Source organism: Eschscholzia californica, unplaced genomic scaffold, assembly GCF_041429995.1.
Source record: "Eschscholzia californica isolate CP2 unplaced genomic scaffold, dmEscCali1.0.p SCAF_5, whole genome shotgun sequence".
Taxonomy (NCBI): Eukaryota; Viridiplantae; Streptophyta; class Magnoliopsida; order Ranunculales; family Papaveraceae; genus Eschscholzia; species Eschscholzia californica.
In genome coordinates, this window is record NW_028238472.1 from 21,082,969 (window position 1) to 21,104,548 (window position 21,580).

General features: G+C 35.4%; 1 protein-coding gene across 3 annotated transcripts; it reads right to left on the reverse strand.

Annotated features, from left to right (window-relative positions):
* Window positions 1-7,182: 7,182 nt before the first annotated feature.
* Window positions 7,183-18,332, reverse strand: LOC147537773 (sporulation-specific protein). Of its 3 annotated transcripts, none has more exons than XM_086639136.1 (11): window positions 17,899-18,332; window positions 16,884-17,035; window positions 15,954-16,154; window positions 15,632-15,754; window positions 15,289-15,326; window positions 15,073-15,193; window positions 9,312-14,366; window positions 8,946-9,065; window positions 8,505-8,612; window positions 8,281-8,423; window positions 7,183-7,886 (listed from the first exon to the last, which is right to left on the reverse strand). In XM_086639136.1, the coding sequence occupies exons 2-11, from the start codon at window positions 16,959-16,961 to the stop codon at window positions 7,607-7,609; spliced, it is 6,267 nt and encodes a 2,088-aa protein (XP_086495262.1). In that variant the 5' UTR covers window positions 16,962-17,035; window positions 17,899-18,332; the 3' UTR covers window positions 7,183-7,606. The 3 variants fall into 3 exon arrangements, with proteins under 3 accessions (XP_086495262.1, XP_086495264.1, XP_086495263.1); XM_086639138.1 differs by having other exon boundaries at window positions 17,751-17,912; XM_086639137.1 differs by lacking the exon at window positions 17,899-18,332 and adding an exon at window positions 17,539-17,780.
* Window positions 18,333-21,580: the final 3,248 nt, after the last annotated feature.

A 21,580-nucleotide genomic window follows, 5' to 3' on the forward strand; every position in this document is an offset into this window, starting at 1 on the left:
TTAGTTGTCAACCAAATAATAGAGTTCGTAATTCCACGGAATAATAAATGACTAACAAACGAAAGAACTCTTATTTCCACGGAGTAAATTCCGTGGAAGATTTTCTATGGAACTCTTGTATTTTCATGGAAATTGTTTCCCTGATATCAAACACAACCTAAAGGGAATATGTAAAGTTTTGAAAATTTTCCGGGGATATATATTTTATGGGGAATATTTTCTAACACCTCATGTATTCGCCACCTCATCGTCTTCACCGGTGAAGGTCGCCGGCCGGCGACCTTCAACCATAAGAAATTTTTTTTTTTTTCCTTCTCTCTCTAGATCTGATCTAGAGAGAGGAGACCTCCATTGGAGGTCCGAACAGACCTTCAAACCTCCAAATGGAGGTCTGGAACAGACCTTCAAAGGGTCTGTTCCAGACCTCCATTGGAGGTCGGAACAGACCTTCAATGGGTCTGTTCCATACCTCCATTGGAGGTCCTAACAGACCCATTGAAGGTCTGTTCAGACCTCCAATGGAGGTCTCCTCTCTCTCTAGATCAGATCTAGAGAGAGAGGAGAAGGAAAAAAAAAATTATGGTTGAAGGTCGCCGGCCGGAATCGGCCGGCGACGACCTTCACCGGTGAAGACGATGAGGTGGCAGAGAGAGAGAGAAGTGAGGTGGAGAGAGAGAGCTGAGGTGGAGAAGTTATTTTGCTTTCCCCCTAAATAAAATTGTCAAACAAAATTGACCAATTTTTTACCAAGTCTTCACACCCCGGAAACTATTTTGCTTTCCCCAAAGCGCTGGCCATATTTTTTTGGAGGTGAATCAAAACGTAAAACACTAAAGAAGTCTTTTTTTCCATTCTATATTGCACTTGCACATGGAGCCGTGGACCCATCTTTTTCTGATTGATTCGGACGGAAGTCTTGCATTACATTCATTTCTAATCAATGAAAGTAAAATTTCTCATGTAGATTTCTCTACCCATCTTGCGTGTTCTATCTCCCTCTCTTATATCTTATATTCAACTTTATTGTTTTTCTAAATTATTTAGATTTTTTATTTCTCTCTCTAATTTTTGCTGAAATCCTTCTCTCTCTCCCTCTAAAATTTTTGTTGAAAGTTTCCTCTCTATATCTCTTGTGCCAATATTTTTGTTCTTGAACAAAGATTATGTCGTTATAGATTTGTGTTCTGAAAGAGACCTTAATGGATTTTGGAGAAATTTCATATTTGTGTTCTGAAAGAGAGCTTAATGTGCGTTGGAGATTTGGATATGCCGTTTTGTATCAAAATCGGCCCAATCAAGAAGGCGAACAGGTCATCAACAACAAAATCCATTAATTTTTCTTTTCTCCTTCTAGATTTCTTCATCTTACAGATCTTCATTACTAGATCTAGATTTTTCTGTACTATATCGATCTAAAAATTGTAGACTTGAAAGCTTGAAGATGAAATTATTTATCTCTTTTTGTGTGTATGAGGATAATGATGATATCCGGAAGGATTGTGTATTTTTTTTTGGTATGTACGATGTTGTTGAGGATGATTCAGTAAAGACGGACTGCTTTGTAATTCATTAGTTAATGGTAACCAAATTGATGTTGATCTTGTTAAGATCTGTAAAAAAATAGAGAACTGTCTGAAACATAATTATGTGTATAGGACATAGTCATATGTACAGTACAAGACGTTTGATTATATATTGTACATAACAAAATTTCTTATAACTTTCCAGTGAAATAGTTTACCTTTTGTAAGGAATGTATAGGAAATGTTATTATGTAATTTACATAACAAAATGTCCAACAAATTTTCTGTGACCTTTTGGAAGGAATGTATAGAAAATTTTATTATGTTCTGTACATAACTAAATGTCTTTTAAATTTTCATGTATAGGAAATTTCTTTATGTACAATACTAACAAAATGTCCTATAAATTTTCAATGAAATAGTTTATCTTTTGAAAGGAATGTATAGGAAATTTTGTTATGTACTGTACAAAACAAAATGCCCTATAAATTTTCAATAAAATAATTTACATTGTGGAAGGAATGTATTGGACATTTTATTATGTACTGTATATAACAAAATATCCTATGTATTTGCATTACAAAATCTTTTAAAAAAATTTGCCATCATATAAAGAGAGAAAGTTCAGAGAAGGAAAGTAATTAAGATTGGAGAGAAAAATATTTTTAAAAGGAAAAAAATATGGAGAGAGAAAAATCTGAATGAAAACAAGAATAAAACTGAAAGAGAAAAGAAAAAAAATGGGTAAAACTTGGAGAGAAAAAAAAACAGAAAAGTAATTTCAGTTTGGAGAAAGAAGAAAAAAAAAAAAAAGACGAGTCATTATCCTGATGGATGACACATTTGTAATTTACCAAAAAAGATGCCATATACGTCACTTCTCAGATTTGCACGTGATTTTATTCAATGGCAAGCCCGTAAATATCGTGTAAAGTAAATTCAGAGCAGAGCTTTCGCCAAAGCTGACCTGGTTTCTCTTCTTATCTCATCCCTAAGCCAGAGCAAGGATCAAGGCACCTGAGACAATTGTGCCAACCCCATGTCAGGTCTCAGATGAAAGGGTTCCGTCGGATCGACCCCCTAATGACTTTAGCGATGATTACCACGCGTATACTTTGGTCGATCTGTTGACTTCTTGGCTTAGTCAAACGTGACCATTATTTGGCTCAACATAGCAGATTGTATGTTATGTTCCTTTTTTTTTTTATGAAATTTGTATGTTATGTTCATGAGTTCCAATTGTAAAGCATTCCAAACATTATATTGTTTCAACAAAAAATCAAGTGTTACGCTTTACAAACTATTGCAAATAATTTGCAAACATTGCAAGCACTTGGCATACCATTACAATCATGTCACAAAGCATTTGTAAATGGTTTGCCGCTCATTCCATTCCTGCTACAAACAATTGCAAATACCATGCAAACCACTGTAAATTATTCGCAAACTATTGCAGATTGTTTGCAAATTAAGGAATTCCACAAAAGTTTGCAAACTATTGCAAATACTATGCAAGCCACTGCAAACAGATTGCATAACACCTCGCAAACTATTGCAAATTTTTTGCCAATATATTTCAGAAAAAAGTAATTGTTAAATCACATTCAAGATAAAATATTAAGGTTCAACTCTTCATTTTTGTTGTTTGAAGATTAAAAGTAAGTTGCGACCACTGATGGAGCTTGAAGATCGTTCTACTTCTTCTTTCATGTTGAAGAAATTGAATCTTAGGGTTTGTTGTAACAGGATATTGGGTGGGCCAATTTTTTATTTTCTTAAGTTGAAAAGGCAAGTTATATTTTGTTTGGTTAAAAAAAACCCAAAATTTGTATTTTGTTTGGTTAAAAACCTAAAACTTTTTATTTTGTTTAGTTAAAAAAACTCAATATTTGTATTTTGTTTGGTTAAAAAATCCTAATATTTGTATTTTGTTTGGTTAAAAAAAGCCTAATATTAGAATTTTGTTTGGTTCAAAACCTAAAACTTCGTATTTTGTTAGGTAAGAACCTACAGTAATATTTTTGCAACATTTTTGCAAGTAGTTGCAATCCATCTGTAGTGGTGAAGCCATGATTTTTTTTATGTGGAGGCACATTAAGTTAAAGGAAATACAAATTCATATGTTTCAAGAAAATAACTTTTATAGATTCATAAAATTTTGGAATTTTATCTATCTACATATTTATAGTTGTCCTGTACGAATTTTCATCTTCTGAAATTGTTGCATAATAACTTCGTTACTTATGGTATCAAATAAATTTTTCTCAATATATCCAAGTAAATTTTTAATTAGCCATTCGATTCCGTGATCGGTTAAGTTTTGAGTGAAACAAGCTAAGATGATATAAACTTCAATTTAATTTAAATAATGGTGAGAATAGAAAAGAAAAATAATATATCTCTTTTTTTGATGTCACGGCCAATAAAAAAGATGAGATCGTGACTTCGTGAAAAAGAAACTGACTACAAAAATTTGTAGTTTTTGTGTTCTTTTTTATTTCCTATTTGGTTTGGAATTAGGATTCAAATTAGTTTATATGAATGAAAAATATACTAGTATACGATGATTGAGTGGAAATTTTTTTATTTTAGTTACTCGATCAAGAATTTAGTGTTTAACTAAAAATAATGTCCTCCATGGTTAGGGTGAGTGGATGTGTTGGGGGCAATTGCTTTGTTTAAAACAACAAGAGAAATTTTAAATGCACTCACCAACTTTGTTAGATACACACATAAAGTTAATTTTTGTATATATAAAGAAAGATGTGAGTGCTATAACAAAAAGGATTATTTTCCAAATGGCCCCCAACTTTGTGACCAGCTTCCTGTCTAGCCTCTTAGATTAGCAAAAATATCCATATGACCCTCTTTTTAAGATTCCGTTATAACACCGTTAACCAGTCAACATTTCTCTCTCCTCCATCTCATAGCATCTCTCTGCCACCTCATCTTCTAGCCAACTCATCATCTTCTCTGGCAAGAGTCGCCGGCCGGCCAATTTCCGGCCGGCGACTTCAAACCTAAAAAAAATATTTTTCTCTCTTCTTCTCTCTCTCGCTCTAAAAAAATTTTTTTTTTTCTTTCTTCTCTCTCTCTCAAAAACTATTCTAGAGAGAGAGAGAGGGGACCTTCAACAGATCTGTTGAAGGTCCTTTCTCTCTCTAGAATTGTTAGTTCTAGAGAGAGAGTGAAAGAAAAATAAAGTTTTTTTTTAGAGAGAGAGGAAGAGAGAAAAAAATATTGGGTTTGAAGTCGCCAGTCGAAAATTGGCCGGCCGGCGACTCTCGCCGGAGAAGATGATGAGTTGGCTAGAAGATGAGGTGGCAGAGAGAGGTTATGAGATGGAGGAGAGAGAAATGTTGACTGGTTAACGGTGTTATAACGGAATCTTAAAAAGGGGGGCATATGGGTATTTTTACTAATCTAGGGGGCTAGGCAGGAAGCTGGTCACAAAGTTGGGGGCCAGTTGGGAAATAACCCTAACAAAAATGGTGATTGTGTGGTTGGTTCAGGATTCCTAAGTAGGATTCTTATCAAAAATGAGATTTGGTAGGATTCAAGAGTCCTTGGTCTATTTGACTACCAAGAATACTAGGACACTTGAATCCTAAGGATTCCTAATTCCAAAATTTGTATTGGACTAAAATCTCACCATACTCTCTAGGATTTTGGATTAATAATTCTAGATTTCAAACTTAAAAATCAACAAAATAATTTTTTTTTCAAAAAGTGTTTTCCCCAAAAATCATTTTTTCCTTCAAAATTTTTTTCCCCGAAAAGCGTGTTTTTCAAAATTCGATTTTTTCGAAAATCGATTCTTCTCCAAATAACATTTTTTCCTGGAAAATTTTGTTTTCTCCATACCCGTTTTTTAGAGAACTGAAATTTATTAATCTCGGTTATCGAAAAAAATGATTTTCGAAGAAAATAAGTTCGGGAAAAAATTTTCTTTTATGAGAAAAAAGGTTTTCGAGGAAAAACGATTTTTCGGAAAAAAAAAATTTGTTTATGAAAAAAATTGGAGAAATGGTTCTTGAGAAAAAAATTATGAAGAAAACGGAGGGTTCTCGCGATATTTCAAAAAACGAGTTTTGAGAACAACGTTTCTTCAATATTTTTTTTAAAGAAGCGTTTAAAAATAAACAAATAATAAGAAATCATAAAATTCTTATAAGTTGCCAAATAAACAAAAAAGGGAAGTTTTATAAGGCCTCCCCAATTTTGTTAAAAGGCCTCCCTATGAACCATTTTACTTGGCAAATTATCATTGAGGGGGGCCTTTTAACAAAAATGAGAGGGCCCTATAAAATCTCCCAACAAAAAAATATCACTTGGATTCATAAATTCCTGGAATCATAAATCCGAAGGACTCATAATCCGCGGATTCATGATTCCGTCATCCAATTACACCATACAAACAATGGAGGGTCATAAGATTAAGAAATCAATCCCGTCAAAGACGGGTGGGCCATGGGCTATTTGAATTCTTTAGTTTTGCAATTAATAACACCCTACAGTGTTGGCACAGTACAAACTTAATTCGTGTAGAAAGACACTAAAGGCACCAAGGAGTTCACATTTGCACCAAGGAGTTCACATTTGGGCCTGTGGGGACATGTTCCGCTACGGGCCGCTATGTGGGTCCGCCCTTGCCCATTTGTAAGCAATTACAATTCTTTTGCTTACCAGATGCAACCATTTTGCAAGTAGTTTGATCCTTTGCAAGTTGTTGTAAATTACGAAAATACTTAGAGAGTTGAAGACTAGAAAAAAGTTTAGTTATGTATTTAATGAAAATAAAAAAAATTATGAGTTTTGACAAAATTTCCTTTTTTGAAAGAGAAAGAGAGAGTATATGTTTTGTTTGAAGATTAAGAGGCGTCGTGGCTAAAAACTAAATTGAAAAAATTAAAGTTTGGAGTATTGAATCAAATATGTTTTTCCTAGAAAAAAAAGTAAGGAAGAAGAACATAGATGATTTTGGGTGTGAAGATTAAGGGGTTTTTGGTCTTTTTTCCTCTATAAGGTTTGTCTGCACCATCCTACGAAAATAAGTCATTATTTTTACCAAAAGCTTCCCTAGGTTTGACGATATTTTCCTAAACAATTTTCTTGAACAGAGATCTGATTATCTGAAACCATGGAAGGATTGTTTCAATGTTGGAGTTCTATATTTAGATGGGTGTAGTTGGTATATAAATGAACAATGGTTTTGTTCAGCACAGAGATTTGCAAGTTTTATTTCAATGAACAGTTTTTGAATTCTGTAGATAGTAAAACCTAAACAATGGAAGGTGATAATGGTGGACATATTCATAATCTGCTGGTTACCTAACGGTTGGCTCATACGCTTTTGACCAGACTAATTGATTAGGTATAGTCAAGTCAGGGTTCGGTTAAATGTTGATTGTTTACTACTCGATGATACTAACAAAAAACATTTAGAACCAAATGTTTGTGCTTTGATTAAGATACAACCCTAAAAGGGCTATTGTACTTCTGACTGTATAAGTCAGACTCAGAAGATTCATAGGAGTAAGATTCATGACTATTGTACTTCTGAAATGTCATGCTATTTCCGTAGCACTAAAATTTCAGTTAAGTCTCGCCTCTAGACGAAGAAAGAATACCGGCTTAGGGTCTAACATATACAAGAATATTGAAACATCAAACAATTAAGTACCTTCGCTCACTCATATAATTCGTAAAAATGGTTTCTCTGACAAAATAATGATAAATCCCCAACATAACTCTAAGGGATCGATGAAAGAATTTTGATTTACTTTTTACAGCACAAAGGAAGGTAATAATATGTATTACATGTATCCTATATACCGTATCATAATATTATAGTTAACCTACAAAGAAGAAGAACGAATCTAACTCTACTGCATTTAGAAACTCGGGCATCCTGACTTTATAGTTCAGGTATTTACAGAAGTTCAGTAGCCCATCACCATCTGGTTGTGGCCCGAGTACATATGCCAATCGTCGATTTTCCTTATGAGGACTGGTAATGAAGAATTCGAGACTTACAGATGTGATCCAACTGTGGAATATAATGATCTGACTGAGTTTAGCCGTTACAAATGATCTGCCAAACCTTCTGACGTAGAGCGATACAAGAATGCAGCTTTTTTAGGTGTTTTAGTGTTCTTGAGTGTCATTACAAGTTTTTGTCTTTCTCCTTCTACTTCGGCAAATTGGAGACTTAGTTGAGAGTACCGATCGTGCATTTCTTTCAGCTCCGTCTCTACTGTCACATATTTTCCTTTAAGATCCAGCATGTCCTTGATCAACTCATTTATGTCTTTGAAACTCTGAAATATGGCTTCCTCATCGCTGTGTTGTTTGAGGAAAGAACTGAAACAACGAACAGAAATAGTAAATGAGGTTTCCTCTGGAGTTCAGAAAGATTTGGATGGTCTCTTGATGAGCTAGAGAAGTTTGTACACAAATCATTCACTGAAACAATGTCTTAAGGTATATTTGACCCGTCAAGTAGTAGAACCAGCAATAGTATGAGACAGTGACAATTGATGAAACTGAATGTTCAAATAAGGGCATAACAATTGTGTAACATCACGTATCCTTTACCATTATAATGGAAAAGCAATTGCCCTAAAGGTTTTCTTATCGAGGAGAGGTACTGTAGAAACGTTAGCTGTAGGATCCGGTTACTAAAAACCGACCATTATTTCCGTTTTAACAGCCGTTTTTTTAACACTTACGAGAACACTGAAGTATTTTGATATACCTTTGAAAATGAATACTTGATTTTCTGTTTGCTTGTAATGCTTCTGCGAGCTCCAACTCCAATGCCAGTACTCTCTCCATTGCATTGCCACAACTTGAAAATTCACTAAATAAAGGAAACATGCTCCCCAATTGCTTGTTTGCCTAAGGGAGCAAATTTTTAAGGAAGGAAATTAGGTGTATGGAATAGTTAGAGGTCGATTATGTATGTAGATGAATTCTTACCTTCTGTAATTGCAACAATTCTCTTTGTAAGTCTTGAAAGACCGGTTGTACATGTTGCTGACCTTCAGGAAGAAGAGAAGCCAAATTGTCATTCTTCATTTTCTCCAACTGCAAATATACCACAACTGGTTTAGATTGCATTCGATATACAACGCTGTAGATAAATTTCAGTGAAAATCCAACAACTTCTTGTGGGTAGTCAGACTCAGGAGAGTATCGAACTAGGCAGTAGCCGGAGCGAAGTGGGACACCTTCTCCTTTTCCTTTTTCTGAAGAGAAAAAATCTATTACTTGATTGTGGAGTCTCTCCCGAAGAGACTTTCATCAGATTAGGCTGGACCCAAGCCGCACCGAGATCAAGACTCAAATCCAAGCAACCAAACTACCTAGAAATTCCTACTAAACAAGATACAGAAACATGTTTCATAACCATGCAGATACCTCTTTATGAAGGTCGCCCATTCTAGATATCAAGTGCTTTGCATTATTTTGCAGCAGATCCTCTTGGCTTAAAATAGCTCTCCTAGAAATTCCAAGAGCACCTCTTCCAGTGATACCATCCTGTTTGAGGGTTAAGTACATACATTAGGGACTATATAAGAACAAAGAGTGGTAGTGAAACACTCCTGTAAAGAAGTTCTATAGCCACTGAAAATCAGCTAAAAGGAAAAACGAACTGCGAGATCGAACACTACAAGCTTAAATCAGCAGTTCTATGATCGCATGAAGTATTGTCTATAACTATTTTCTGAATTATTGTGCTTTTGAATCCAAATAAGATGTAACAAGAAAAAATTAAGCTGTTACCTGCACGGCAACGTCAGATGAAACGTTAGCTTCTTCACGCAAAACCTCGTCTGTGACCATTTCAGTGGACATGGACACCGGAATGACTGTTTCTGAGTCTCCTTCATCTTGAATACTGCACAAAAGCCGTTCTTTCACAGAATCAAGCTCAGTGGTAATTTTAGATCTTTCCTCGTTGCATTCTTTTAAAGTAGCTTCAAGCTTTTGTTTTTCTTCCTTACAACATTCAAGGCTTATCAATGAGCATTCCAGCTCTGCTTTCATTCTGTCGTAGTTGTTGACCTTTTCTCGCTTATCAGCAAGTACTGTTTGTAATTCAGACTCCAATTCGAGAATCTTTGATGATAGTTCATCATTTCGCTTTATGTGTAAGGCCTCAGTTTTTCTTCGATTCTCAAGCTCATCAAGGGCATCTTGCAATTTGAATAACATTTCCTCGCCGTGCTTTTTAGAGATAAAAAGCTGGCTTTTCATTTCTTGTAGCTTCGTTTCACATTGTTCCCTTACAAAAGCCATTCTCAAGGACTCTTGTGTAGCAACTGATTGACCTTCAGCTTCTCTTTTTTCACGAACCTGGAGACACTCAGCCTCTGCCTTATCTTTAAGTTCTTTTAAATGGGTTGACAAGTTCTTAAACTCTTCTGTTCTCAAATTCTGCTCAGACAACTTATGCATAAGGTCTTTCTGCTGGTTACGCAGCACTGTCAGCTCATTATCATAATCCTGCAACAACAGTAATCTGGGACGTTGTTCATTCAGTTTATTTTGAAGGACTATAACTGCGACTTCGAGTTCCGTCATGGAAGAAGTCATATTATCTATAGCTTCTTCAGAACTCAATAGTTTACTCTTCATATGTTCAATCTCAATTCCATGCTGATGTTTAGCTTGCTCTGCCCCCATTTGGTGCTTCTCGAGTTCAAGAGAAATCGAATTGCTCCTATCCAGAAGGGTCATTTTTTCAGTGGCTGTAGCTTCTAATTCAGACCTCAGAGAGTTCAAAATTGATAAGAGTCCTGCATTTTCTTCAACATATTGTACTTTGCAAGAAATACTGCCATTAACTGTGTTCAGTACATCAAGATGCTTGAAATGAAGTTCCCTGTAGCACCGGTCTAAAGATTCAAGTTGCTGAACAAGCTCCTGCATTCTGCTCTTGAACTGGTTTCTTGTGAAAGTGAGTTCCACATCTGAAGCTAATAAATATTCAACGAGAGCAGTTAATTGGCTCTCGAGATCAGTAACTTGGAGACGAAGGGATAACATATCTGTATCAGCTTTTCTTCCTGAATCTTCACTCTGCAATAAAAGACAACAAACTCTTGCCTTCTCTCGTTCTATGTCAGATACTAGTTGCTTGAAGTGGACAAGTTCAGCTTTGCATGTGTCAAAATGAAGCAGCTCTTCATTTTTCTCTTTCAATTGAGAGGAAAGATCTGCAACTTCACTCTGCAGTTCATCCCTCAAGATTGTCTCGGTGAGCAAGTCATCCTGTGCACACCTCAAATTTTGTTTTACACTCTTAAGCTCATTTGCCAACTTGACAGATTCCTCATTGCTAGCATGTAAAGAGATTGCCATAGCTTGGTTTTCCCTTGCAGAATCAACAAAAGCCAATTTTGTACTCTCAAGCTCTTCGATAACATTCTGTAATGCCAGGATCCTCTGAGCAAGGTCCTTGTTCTCATCAGTAACTACTTGGACCTCAGCTTCAAAAACTGCAAGTCTTGAAGACATATCTTTGGAATTCTCAGCAAATCTTTCTTCAGTTTCTAAGCTAAGCTTAAGTTTACTGGCAACATTTTCAATATCTCGCTGAAGTTTTTCTAGATGGTACTTTGACATATCTAGCTTAGTCAGCATTTTCTGCACATCAGATGTAAACTTTTGCTTTATGTTTACGATTTCTGATTGTGTGCCGCTTAATGATCCTTGAGCAAGGTCTCTTTGTTCCTCCGCGCTTTTTTTCTCTTGGATGAGCTGAGCAATCTTTTCATATGCTTTTCCTTGAAGTTGTTCTAAATGCAAGAAGGTACTCGTGAAGTTATTATTATCCCCTTCTTTCTGGACGGATAGACTAGTAAGAATTGGTCCATCAACTTGCTCATTGTAAGAGGCCATGATTGAGATAAGATCCCTTAACTTCCCTTGCAGATAAGAGATAGTTTTTTCTAGATCATCTTTGACTGAAGACTGAATATCAAAATCTGCTTGCAATTTTTTTAAATCATCACGCAGGGAACTAACTTCATTTTGAAGGTCACATTTTTCTAGACTTTCCTGGGTTAATGAGTTCTGCAACGACATTTTGTCTGCAGTGCAAACTTCATATCTGTTTTCATAACTTCTGTATTCTACACTCAACCTTTCGTACTCTGAAACCTTTTGCATTAGAACACGATTTTCAGCAGAAACTCCCTGTAATTTCTCTTCTAGCACTTGATTCTGAAAAGACAACTTCTCCTCCAAAGTGGAAATGGTTTTTTCTAAATTTTCCTTCGACGAAGACTGGATACCGAACTCTGCTTTCAAGTTGCTTAATTTTTCCTGTAAATAATCAACTTCGTCATGAAGGTTGCTTTTTTCCATAGTTTCTTGCTTTAACAAATCTACTAGTCCAGCTTTTTCTGCAGCACAAATCTCATACTTACTTTCGTAACTTTCACATTTGCTTACTAACTTTTCATACTCCAGAACCCTTCGAGTAAGAACACTATTTTCATCAGAAGTTTTCTGTAATTTCTTTTCAAGCATTTCATTTTGCACACCCAACTTCTCTTGCAGAGTAGATATGGTTTTTTCTAGCGAACCCTTCAGGGATAACTGAATATCAAAATCTGCCTTTAGGTTTCTCAACTCCTCCTGCAGATATCTAACTTCATTCTCAAGGCTACCTTTTTCTTCAGTTTCCTGCTTTAACACATTCAACAATTCCATTTTTTCTGCTGAACAAACCTCATATTTTTCTTCATAGCTTCTACATTCCATGATCATGTCTTCATATTCCAAAACCTTTTGAGCGAGAATATCATTTTTATAGGAAGTCCTTTGTAATTTCTTTTCCTGAATTTGATTTTGCAAAACTAATTCATCATACTTGGAGATACATTCAGCATTGCTCTTGTTCAGGACATTGAGATCATTTAGGGAAGATTCGAGCCTAAGCATCAGTAACTCCTTAGACGCAGTTGAATAGATTAGCTGTTGTGAAAGATCATCCAGCTTCTCTTTCATGAGCTTGATGCCATTGCTTGATTCACGCAATGTTTCTTGCAAAACCTTTGAGAATACATCCATATTTAAATTTACCACATGCATGTCATAAAGTTCATCTTCAGCCTTTTGGTAAAGCTCCTCCTGCAACTGAAGTGACCTTTTCATATCCTCGAAAAGTATCTCTCCACTCAAAAGTTGCCTCTTGAGCTCCATATTGTGGTTATGACACTGTAAGGGTTCAGGAACAGCAAATCCAGGAGCTTGAATTGCACGTGCACTTGTCTGTTCATGAAGCAGTTGTGTGTAATCTTTCTGTAAGCATGAATCAACTGCTTCTGAGTTCTCATCTAGGTACTCTTGTAAACAATCTTGGGAAGATTCAACAAAGGCTTGTTTAATGAGGTTATCATTTGTCTCAAACATTGACAAGACTTGGAAAGAAAGCAATTCAAGGTCCTTCTGTAATTGACCAACTGCAACAGAGTGATTCCAGCGAACCCTCTTGAGGGCTGCTTCTGAGGCAATAGCCCGTTTCTCAAGTTCCTGGTTAAGGGACTCCAAATTATGCATATCATCAGTGAACCTTAAGAATTGTGTATTCATATCTTGATGCATGGCTTCCATCTGAGTTTTACAAGAAGAAAGTGTGTACAAGCAAGTAGAATGCTCATTTCTTAGGCTCTGCAACTCCCCTAGCATTTGCTTTTGACTCTCCTCAAGCTCCTGGATCAGAGCTTCATAGTAGCACTCCATCTGGTCCAATTTTTTAACGAGGCTATCTCGTTCAAATTTGGAGTCCTCCAACTCCTTGTGGAGTTCACTAATTTTACCTTCTAACACAGTGGTTGCGTCAACAGGGTCAGGTTGTTGAGATACAGTAACAGGCACGTGAAGTATGTCTTCATTCTCATATAAATTTCTATCAATATTCTGCAATCTATCTCTTGATAAGAGTTGCTGAGATTCATGAACACTCGTTCCTTTGATCTCGATGTGTTCTTCTGCTGGTTTCAAACTTAGTGACAGAAGTACTTGTGTTGTCCCTTGTCTGAGATCTTGAAGAAACTTTTCCAGTAATTCCAAATCTGGGTAAAAACTGAAGTCTCTTTCATGGTATTGTTGACCTGCTTTATTTTGTACCTCTCTCACTTTTTCCTCTACAACCAGAAGACCTTGTATCCATCTTGTATGTAAATCTTGAAATAAGTGAACCTGATCTTTTGTGATAATGCCACTAGCTGTTAGATCAGAAGTCAATTTGGATTGCTGGAGTTGTTCAAAATCATTTTTTATCTTTGAACACTCTGATTTGAGTACAGATACCTCTTTTGCCAGCTTTTCTCCAGAAACAACCTCTGCATCAAGTACTTGAGCAAAATTTTGTGTTTTAGCACCTAATTCAGTTGCATGATTTTCTAAGGAACTCACTTCCAGCTTGAGATCTAAAATAGAGGACTCAACCATATCCAAACTTCCCCTAATTCTACTATTTTCCTCGAAAGCAGCTGCCAAATCATTATCCATTGAATAATCTGAACTCCAACCCTGGATCCACTCATTGGCACCTTGTGCTGAAAGCCGATGATCCAAGTGATCCCCTTTATCTGGATGAGAACTCTGATGAAGGGAAAGTCCACCAAGATCCCCAGAGGTTGTGCTTTTGAGGCTATCAATCTCATGTGTGCTGGAGTCATGCTTTTCAGCGTAAATACTTCCTGATGTGGTCGATGATACATCTATCCCAGTTGCGGAGTCTGCGTAATCTTCATTCAACTCCGACACCTCTTCAAGTGAAGGAAGCTCTTTAGATTCTGATTGGAATCTAACTCTTGAACTAACCTATTTTTAGAATGAAAACAAGGAATAGTCTTAGTAGTCTTGATCGGAAGAAAACTTATTAAATTGATTTGCATAAGAAAAGAGAAATAGTAATAAGTGCTCCGGAGGGTGATGAAGAAGGTGCATTGATCAACTCCGCAGTTGACTCACTTGAAATCAGGTTTACATCTCAACCACAGTAAGATAAGTGGTGAGACTTTTAAAACCATTTTCATGGTTGTGCAGTTGTGCTTATGTAAATAGTAAATAGCACTGGCCTGATTAAAAAGGACTATGCCATTTTTATGAGAAATTAGAAAGCAACCAGTCAAGCAGTTCTGATCATTTTTGTTTCTAGGTATCAAACAGTAAGCACTCCCTCGCAGGAATTCTATAGTGATATACTCTCTTTCATAATCAAAATTCTACTCTCACAGTTTTAAGGGGCAGAATTTCTTGATCAAAACTCACAAATGTACGCTAGTCTTGACTTTAATATAATCGAGGTAATTATATTTGTTTGACGTTGCAAACCATTACATGCAGTACATTTTATTACTTTTTCTACGGGAAGAGAAAAGGGTAGAATAGTGACCTGAATGAGCTACTATGTAGCCAACATGTACAATGAGCTAACTCCTAGACCCGGACAACAGCTAAAATATATGAAAAAGCCAATGAGCTTCTAAATATGCACATATATCAGCTTATTGTGCAACCTAAATACCTTCTCTATCTGATCACTGGTAACTTGAGTACAAGATAATTTTGCTGAAGATTCATCATAAACATTGTTGCTAGTAGTCTGGAACCCCGTCTCTCTTAGTTCCCTTTGTTGCTCAAATTCTCTGACAAAAGAAATGAGACCTAAGAAGAGTTGGAAAATAACCAAAATCCTAAGAGCATAGTCATACAAGTCAATAACTTATCTGTGAAGGATTACCTGAACCCAGTTTTAGAATTGAGTGGTTGGACTGTAACCTGCATTACATATGAAAATTTATCAGAATATGTCCAAGATATAAATAGTGATTTGGAATTATGGATGTGTATTGTTGTGTCCTCGGTTTGAATAGTACGGATCCAAATTTTTTGTGCCATTGTTATTTCCTTCCAAGAAAAAACGGAATTCTAAGTATTCAGCAGATACGAGATTCCTCTATTTTTTTTTCTAAAATTTGTAAGGATGTACTGAAAGACCACATCTCACTTTTTTTCCACTGAAATCTGAAAGCAGGTAGACTACCCACAGGAAAGTCCACAGAAAGCAGATAAGAGATTCTCACGTGTAAAATAGTTCCAAAGTTGCAACCCTGAAGAGGAAGTGCTATAGCAGAGGGCTGTGATGCATCCACATAATCAGCAAGGTTGATGTTTGCCTCACCAAGCAAGCTAGATCGAGAAGAACCCTGGTATTAAGAAGATCCAAAATCAAAACCAAACTTGAAGAGCATGCAAACTAAGTATAATGCTGACTATGAACGTTAGAACCTTGAACGTTGTCTACATAAATGAGAAGCAAGGGGAGTTTGTAAACTTCAGTCACAAGTTTTTTACTTCTAACACGTACACAACAAAGGAAATATAGATTCAAAGAAACACTAATACCATTGCGACGACAAGCTTGTAACGCTTTTCGTCATACAGTTTGGATTTGGTATCTTGGATAACCCTCGTTGTCTCATATATAGGATCTGCCCATTTGCAAGTCCCATTTCTCACACTTGCTTTGCTTGTTTTTGCAGTTGCCTTTACAGAATCAGTAGGAAAGAAAGACACAAACAACTTCTCCCATCCAGTTTGCGGTATCTGTTCAAGCAAAGAATTTTGGGATTACTGCAGGACTTGAAAGAATTAAACAGATGCACAATTCTGGTCTGCATAGGCCGTTTTGATTTTTTCCAGAAATGGAAAAAAGCCTGCGACTATTAGACATTGGGAAAAACCTTAATTATCAACTCCTGGAAATCGAAGTAACATTTATAGATCAAATTTCAAGCAAAACCAGGGCAACTCAATCATTGTTAATAATCGCTACATACAATCTTATTTCCGAAGAGCACTCTCCATATCAGAAAGGAGTGGCATCAAGTCTCGGATCTTAGTAGAAGCAAAGATCTGTGAATCTAACAGACATTCATTACTTTCTCGGACGATTTCACCTCATAGACTAAAAGAGTACATTTTTCTCTTGAATACTTAGTACGAGCTATGAGGAAAAAAAAACTGAAACTATAGCTTGAAACTAAAGAACCCATAATACAAAGTGAAAAAGAGTATTATTCCATGAAAGGCGCTCAAAGGGTGACGTATGAATGGCTTCTTCTGTGCTCACCAAAGTAAATTAGGCAAAGCTTGAATAATTTGTGAACAAAGGCCTCGTAAACCACTAGTATATAGTTGCTATGTTACCAGACCTAGTTGGATTGAGTAAGCCATCAGACAGAAGGAGATACTATCGATGAAAGGAACCGTATGTCTCACAATGTTATCTGTTACCAGCATTAAAACCAAGTCAGCAAGAAGAACATAACTTACATTTGTAGCATGGAACTGCAAGCGGAAAACCACCTTGACTTTTGTTTTCTCAAGTTTCCACTTCGCAATCCTCGACATTTTAGTCAATAATCAGCAGATGCTTTTCAGCCTCACCTCTTTTCCGACATTCAATCTCAATCAAGTTCAATGCCCTATGTTGTTTATATAAATAGATTAGAATACAATATAATAATTCTCAATGCTCAAAAGATAAGAAATCTGATGCCTTAACAATCTTCAAAATCAAAGAATTTATAATCTGCTTATAAGCTCAAACTGATTCTAATTTCTACACAAAAACACGGGAACATCGTTAAGGGAAAGAATAGACGATTTCTTTTGAAAGTCAAAGATCAAAATAGGTAATGACAAAAAAATTGGGGATACTAAGAGCATTATATCAAACTCAAATCTTGATAAAGTGATATCAAATTAGACAGTGTTCCACTATATCAAGCTAAACGGTAAGCAGTACTGTTAATGCTATAAAGAATGTGGATTTAACTGATGATGATCTACCAATTTAATCCTCTACGAGAAAAGAAACATTTTTCATTTTGGAATTCAACCAAAGCACTAAAAGTGAACTTCAAATTTAACATTAACACTAAAATTACTAGCTAAATTTGTATAATCAGCTCCCAATCACTACTACCATTAGTAAAGAAAACTAGAGATCTCATGTTTCCAACTAAACAACACCTCCCCAAAACTAAAAATCAACCAAATTTCCCAAAAAAATCATAAACTCCAAACTTCATAAGTAGCAACTTCAGTAATCCAGTAATACAGAATCAAAACAGAGTATCTGAAACTGCAAGCTGCTATATCTTAACTAAACAGAAGCAGTAAATATCAGAATCATACATTTTGTAAGAGAAACACATGAAATTTCCCAACTATCTCAACCACATTTCACGGAAAAAAAGTAAGAAATTAAGTAAAACGTCACTAACTAAGAACTTTAGATTGAAATCTGAAACCAAAATGGAAAGTTGATTAAAAAAAGATTTACTTGTTCCAGCTTCCTTGCCTAATTCTGGATCTACACTGCTTAAATTGTAAGGAAGGTGATTGAATCTTTCAAGAGAAGTTTTGAAGGCGGTGAGTTGATTAAGATTTGTTTTAAACTGAGATTGGAATTTGAAAGAACAGGAAACCTAAAATCTAGGGTTTGGTTTTTCTTTTACAGCATTGACAAAAAGAAAAGTGAAATGAGATCGATCGATCTGATCGATCGATGACGATCATGACAGGTGATTATTATGATTATGAAATATCAGCTCCTGAAAAGGAATTAATGAAAAGCGACATACCGCCAAAGCTAGTGAGTGAGTTACTATTTTCACACCGAATGAGAATATTTTTACCATTTTGCCACTTCATTTTGACCGAGATAATTGTCCGTACTTTATGTTCGGAATCTCCACAATGAACATTACTATACTTTTTTTTTTTTTTTTTTTGTTGAAACGAACATTACTATACTTGGGGAGCGTTTTTGAAACAAAACTGAATTTGGATGTTTTATAACACCATTAGAGCTACTCCAAATGTATATTTTAAGTCTCGAACTCAGCTTAAAAAATTAACTACAGTACATTCAAAGCTTAGACTTAAAATTTGTGTATGTAGAACACACGCGTGTGGATTTTTTGTGAGTGTCCGAAAAATGTATAAAAAAACAAACTTGAGAGCTAAAAGGTGAGGTAGTGGTTAATGTGGAGTAATATATGAGGGTTACCTCAAATAGGGGCAGTGTTCGTGTTGGGTCAAAAGCAATTGAATATGAGGGTACCTTTGGGATTCACATTTTGGCTTGTAGGGACATCCATGGGCGACAGAGGCTCAAAGCGATTGCTTTCGGCCCCAACATGATGAAGGACTGGATTTTGTATGTTAGCTTCTAAATAATAATTAATTTCTAACAAAAATTTTAACATGAAATTAAGTTGTAATTCAGTGGCTAAGAGTTTTGATCGCATGTAAAAGATTTATGGTTCAAATCCTCCCAAAAACATTATTAAAAATTTAATAGTATATTTTTTCTGACATGCTTCATATAGGGCCCAATTTTATATAGGCCCCTATGTGCCCCCACAAGCCTTTATGTGGGCCCGCGCCTGCTTTTAACTTGATTAAAAAATACCTTTGATTCAATTGTGTATAACAAAAAAATAGTTAGCATGCTTAAACATCACAAAGATGACATCCTATTTCTAAAGATTTTTGATGGTCTAGCTTAATATTTTTAATATTTCAAATAAAAAACGCAAAAAAACTATCGAACTCTACCTTATTCGCCCCATCGTTTCTATCGACTCTTGAGAAATCAAACCTCATCTACAAAAAAATAAATTAAATCAAATCTCCGCAAGTAAAAATAAAAACAAATCAAACAATATTTTGCTTCTTCTTCACTCTTTCACCAAACCAACCTTACTTTTCACCTAAATTAAATAAGACCAAGGTAATATCTATATAATAAAATAGGTTGAAGAGTGCTGACTGGGACAAACTCATGATAAATCTTAGCCTTTCATTTATGTCATGATAAATCATGGCCTTCCATTACCGGTACGTAACTCTATTGGTCATTAAGTGCTTTTAATGCAAAATTCCCACTGTATTAATCCCATGATAAATCTTAGCCTTTCATTTATGTCATGATAAATCATGGCCTTCCATTACGGGTACGTAACTCTATTGGTCATTAAGTGCTTTTAATGCAAAATCCCCATTGGTCTTAATTTCCTTCAATACTCTCAACAAAAAAAAAAATCCCTCAATTCATTCAATTCCTCAATGGGCAGTGCTACTAGCGCCCCAAAATAAAGCACAATGCCTTAATGCCGAACTTTACATGTAAACTCTAAATGCATCTTCATCTTCTTTCCCCGAATTCCTTAACGCCTCTATCCCTCCATCTTCATCTTTAATTTTATTCAATTTTTTAGTTACCATACCAATATCCTTAACGCCTCTATCCCTCCATCTTCATCTTCATTGAAATATGCTCCAAAACTCCCATTTGGTTTATGTGGCCGAAATCACAAGCTAGGGTTTTACTTAAATATTTACTCTTTCGTTATCCTTCTTAGATGGAACAGTTTTGTGATGTTTCTCTACAAATCGAGTTTCTTACAGGTATATCTAGCCCTCTTTTATTCAGTTTTTTTTCCTTTTGCCAATGTGACTCTGAAAACCTAAATCTCTTCCTAAAGAGGTAAAATGATTTATTTGATGCTGAGATGAATTAAATTAAATAGTGTTTTGATCATTTTTCAGTGGGATTTATTTTTCCTGTAAAAGTAAATCTCCTTTCTTAGAGAGACACATTGTCTATTAATAGGACTTGGACGATTCATTTTAAGGAGAGACTTTATAGAATGTGAACTTTGACTTGATTCTAGACGAAAAGCAAGAAATGTGTATCATATTTGATGCTCTTGTAGGATGGAAACACATCAAATAACAACTGTATTGGTGTTTCCGGCATGAACTTTATGTGTAAACTCTAAGTTTGTAACAATTCCAGCAGAGAAGATCTTTGGTTTTTCTCTTGCTTCTAAATCTGGAATAGATGTTGAGAATATACAGTTAGTCTAAGATAAGATGTTATGGTTGTTAATTGATCTGGTTTCCAGGTTCTCCAAGAATCTCAAATGGACAACCATCACCTTTGGGGTTGATTGTGTTTTTCTAGATTTTTTGTTTTCCTTCTCCGATATTTCAATCATATTCTTAGATGAAATTCATTTTATAGGAGGTACTCATTGATTTTTTTTTGATGAAATACCAACTCATTGATTTGAAATGGAAAACTTTACCTATTCGGATTCCATCACTGATTGCTTGAATACTTTTTCTGTTTGGTATTTTGATTTATGATTTCCCCTACTCCTTTGTTGCAATTTATGTTGAACATATTTATTCTTAAACTGTGCCCAAACTAATAATCTGATCTTCTTTTATGTTATTATTTATAGTCGGAAATGGAGCCATTAAATCAATATTTCGAAGTGGTCAGCTAGGAAGAATCAACTGAGGTATCTATCTTTGAAATACGTTTTTTATGATTATTATTTTTCTTAAGTGTAATTTTGTACAGTAAAATTACCACATGTAAGTAATCAGTTGAGATTCTAACTACTTGCGTCAAATAAGATAGAGATACATTTAAATATAAGTATTTTACTACCTAAGTTTTCTGCCAAATACATATAGTTTTTATAGTCTATTTTCTATTAGTAGCAGAGAGATTCACACCGCACCTGCCGTTTCTTTTGGTATTTATTCTGTTACCGTTGTATCTATGCAATTTTCAATTCTTCACCTAATTACGTTATGTTGCTTCACCTAATTACATGTCTTTCTAATAGAAAAATTGAAAGATCTTATTTTTTCATAGTTATTTCTTACGATCTCTTATTTTTGTTGTCTTTCACCAGGAAGACAGAAGAAGATAACGAGGGCATGATGTTAAGAAAATAAAAAGAATAGTTGTCAATTTGGTACTATGATCAATTTCATTGATATCCATTAATATCCATTCAGTGGACCACGACTCGTAATCGAGCATCGTCAAACGTCACCCGTTTCTTTCTTCTCTGTATTTCAGCTGAGAAGTATTCTCCGAGTATCTCCTTCTCCCTCTTCATTTGTGAACTCAACAGCTCAAATGGCGAACAATAATT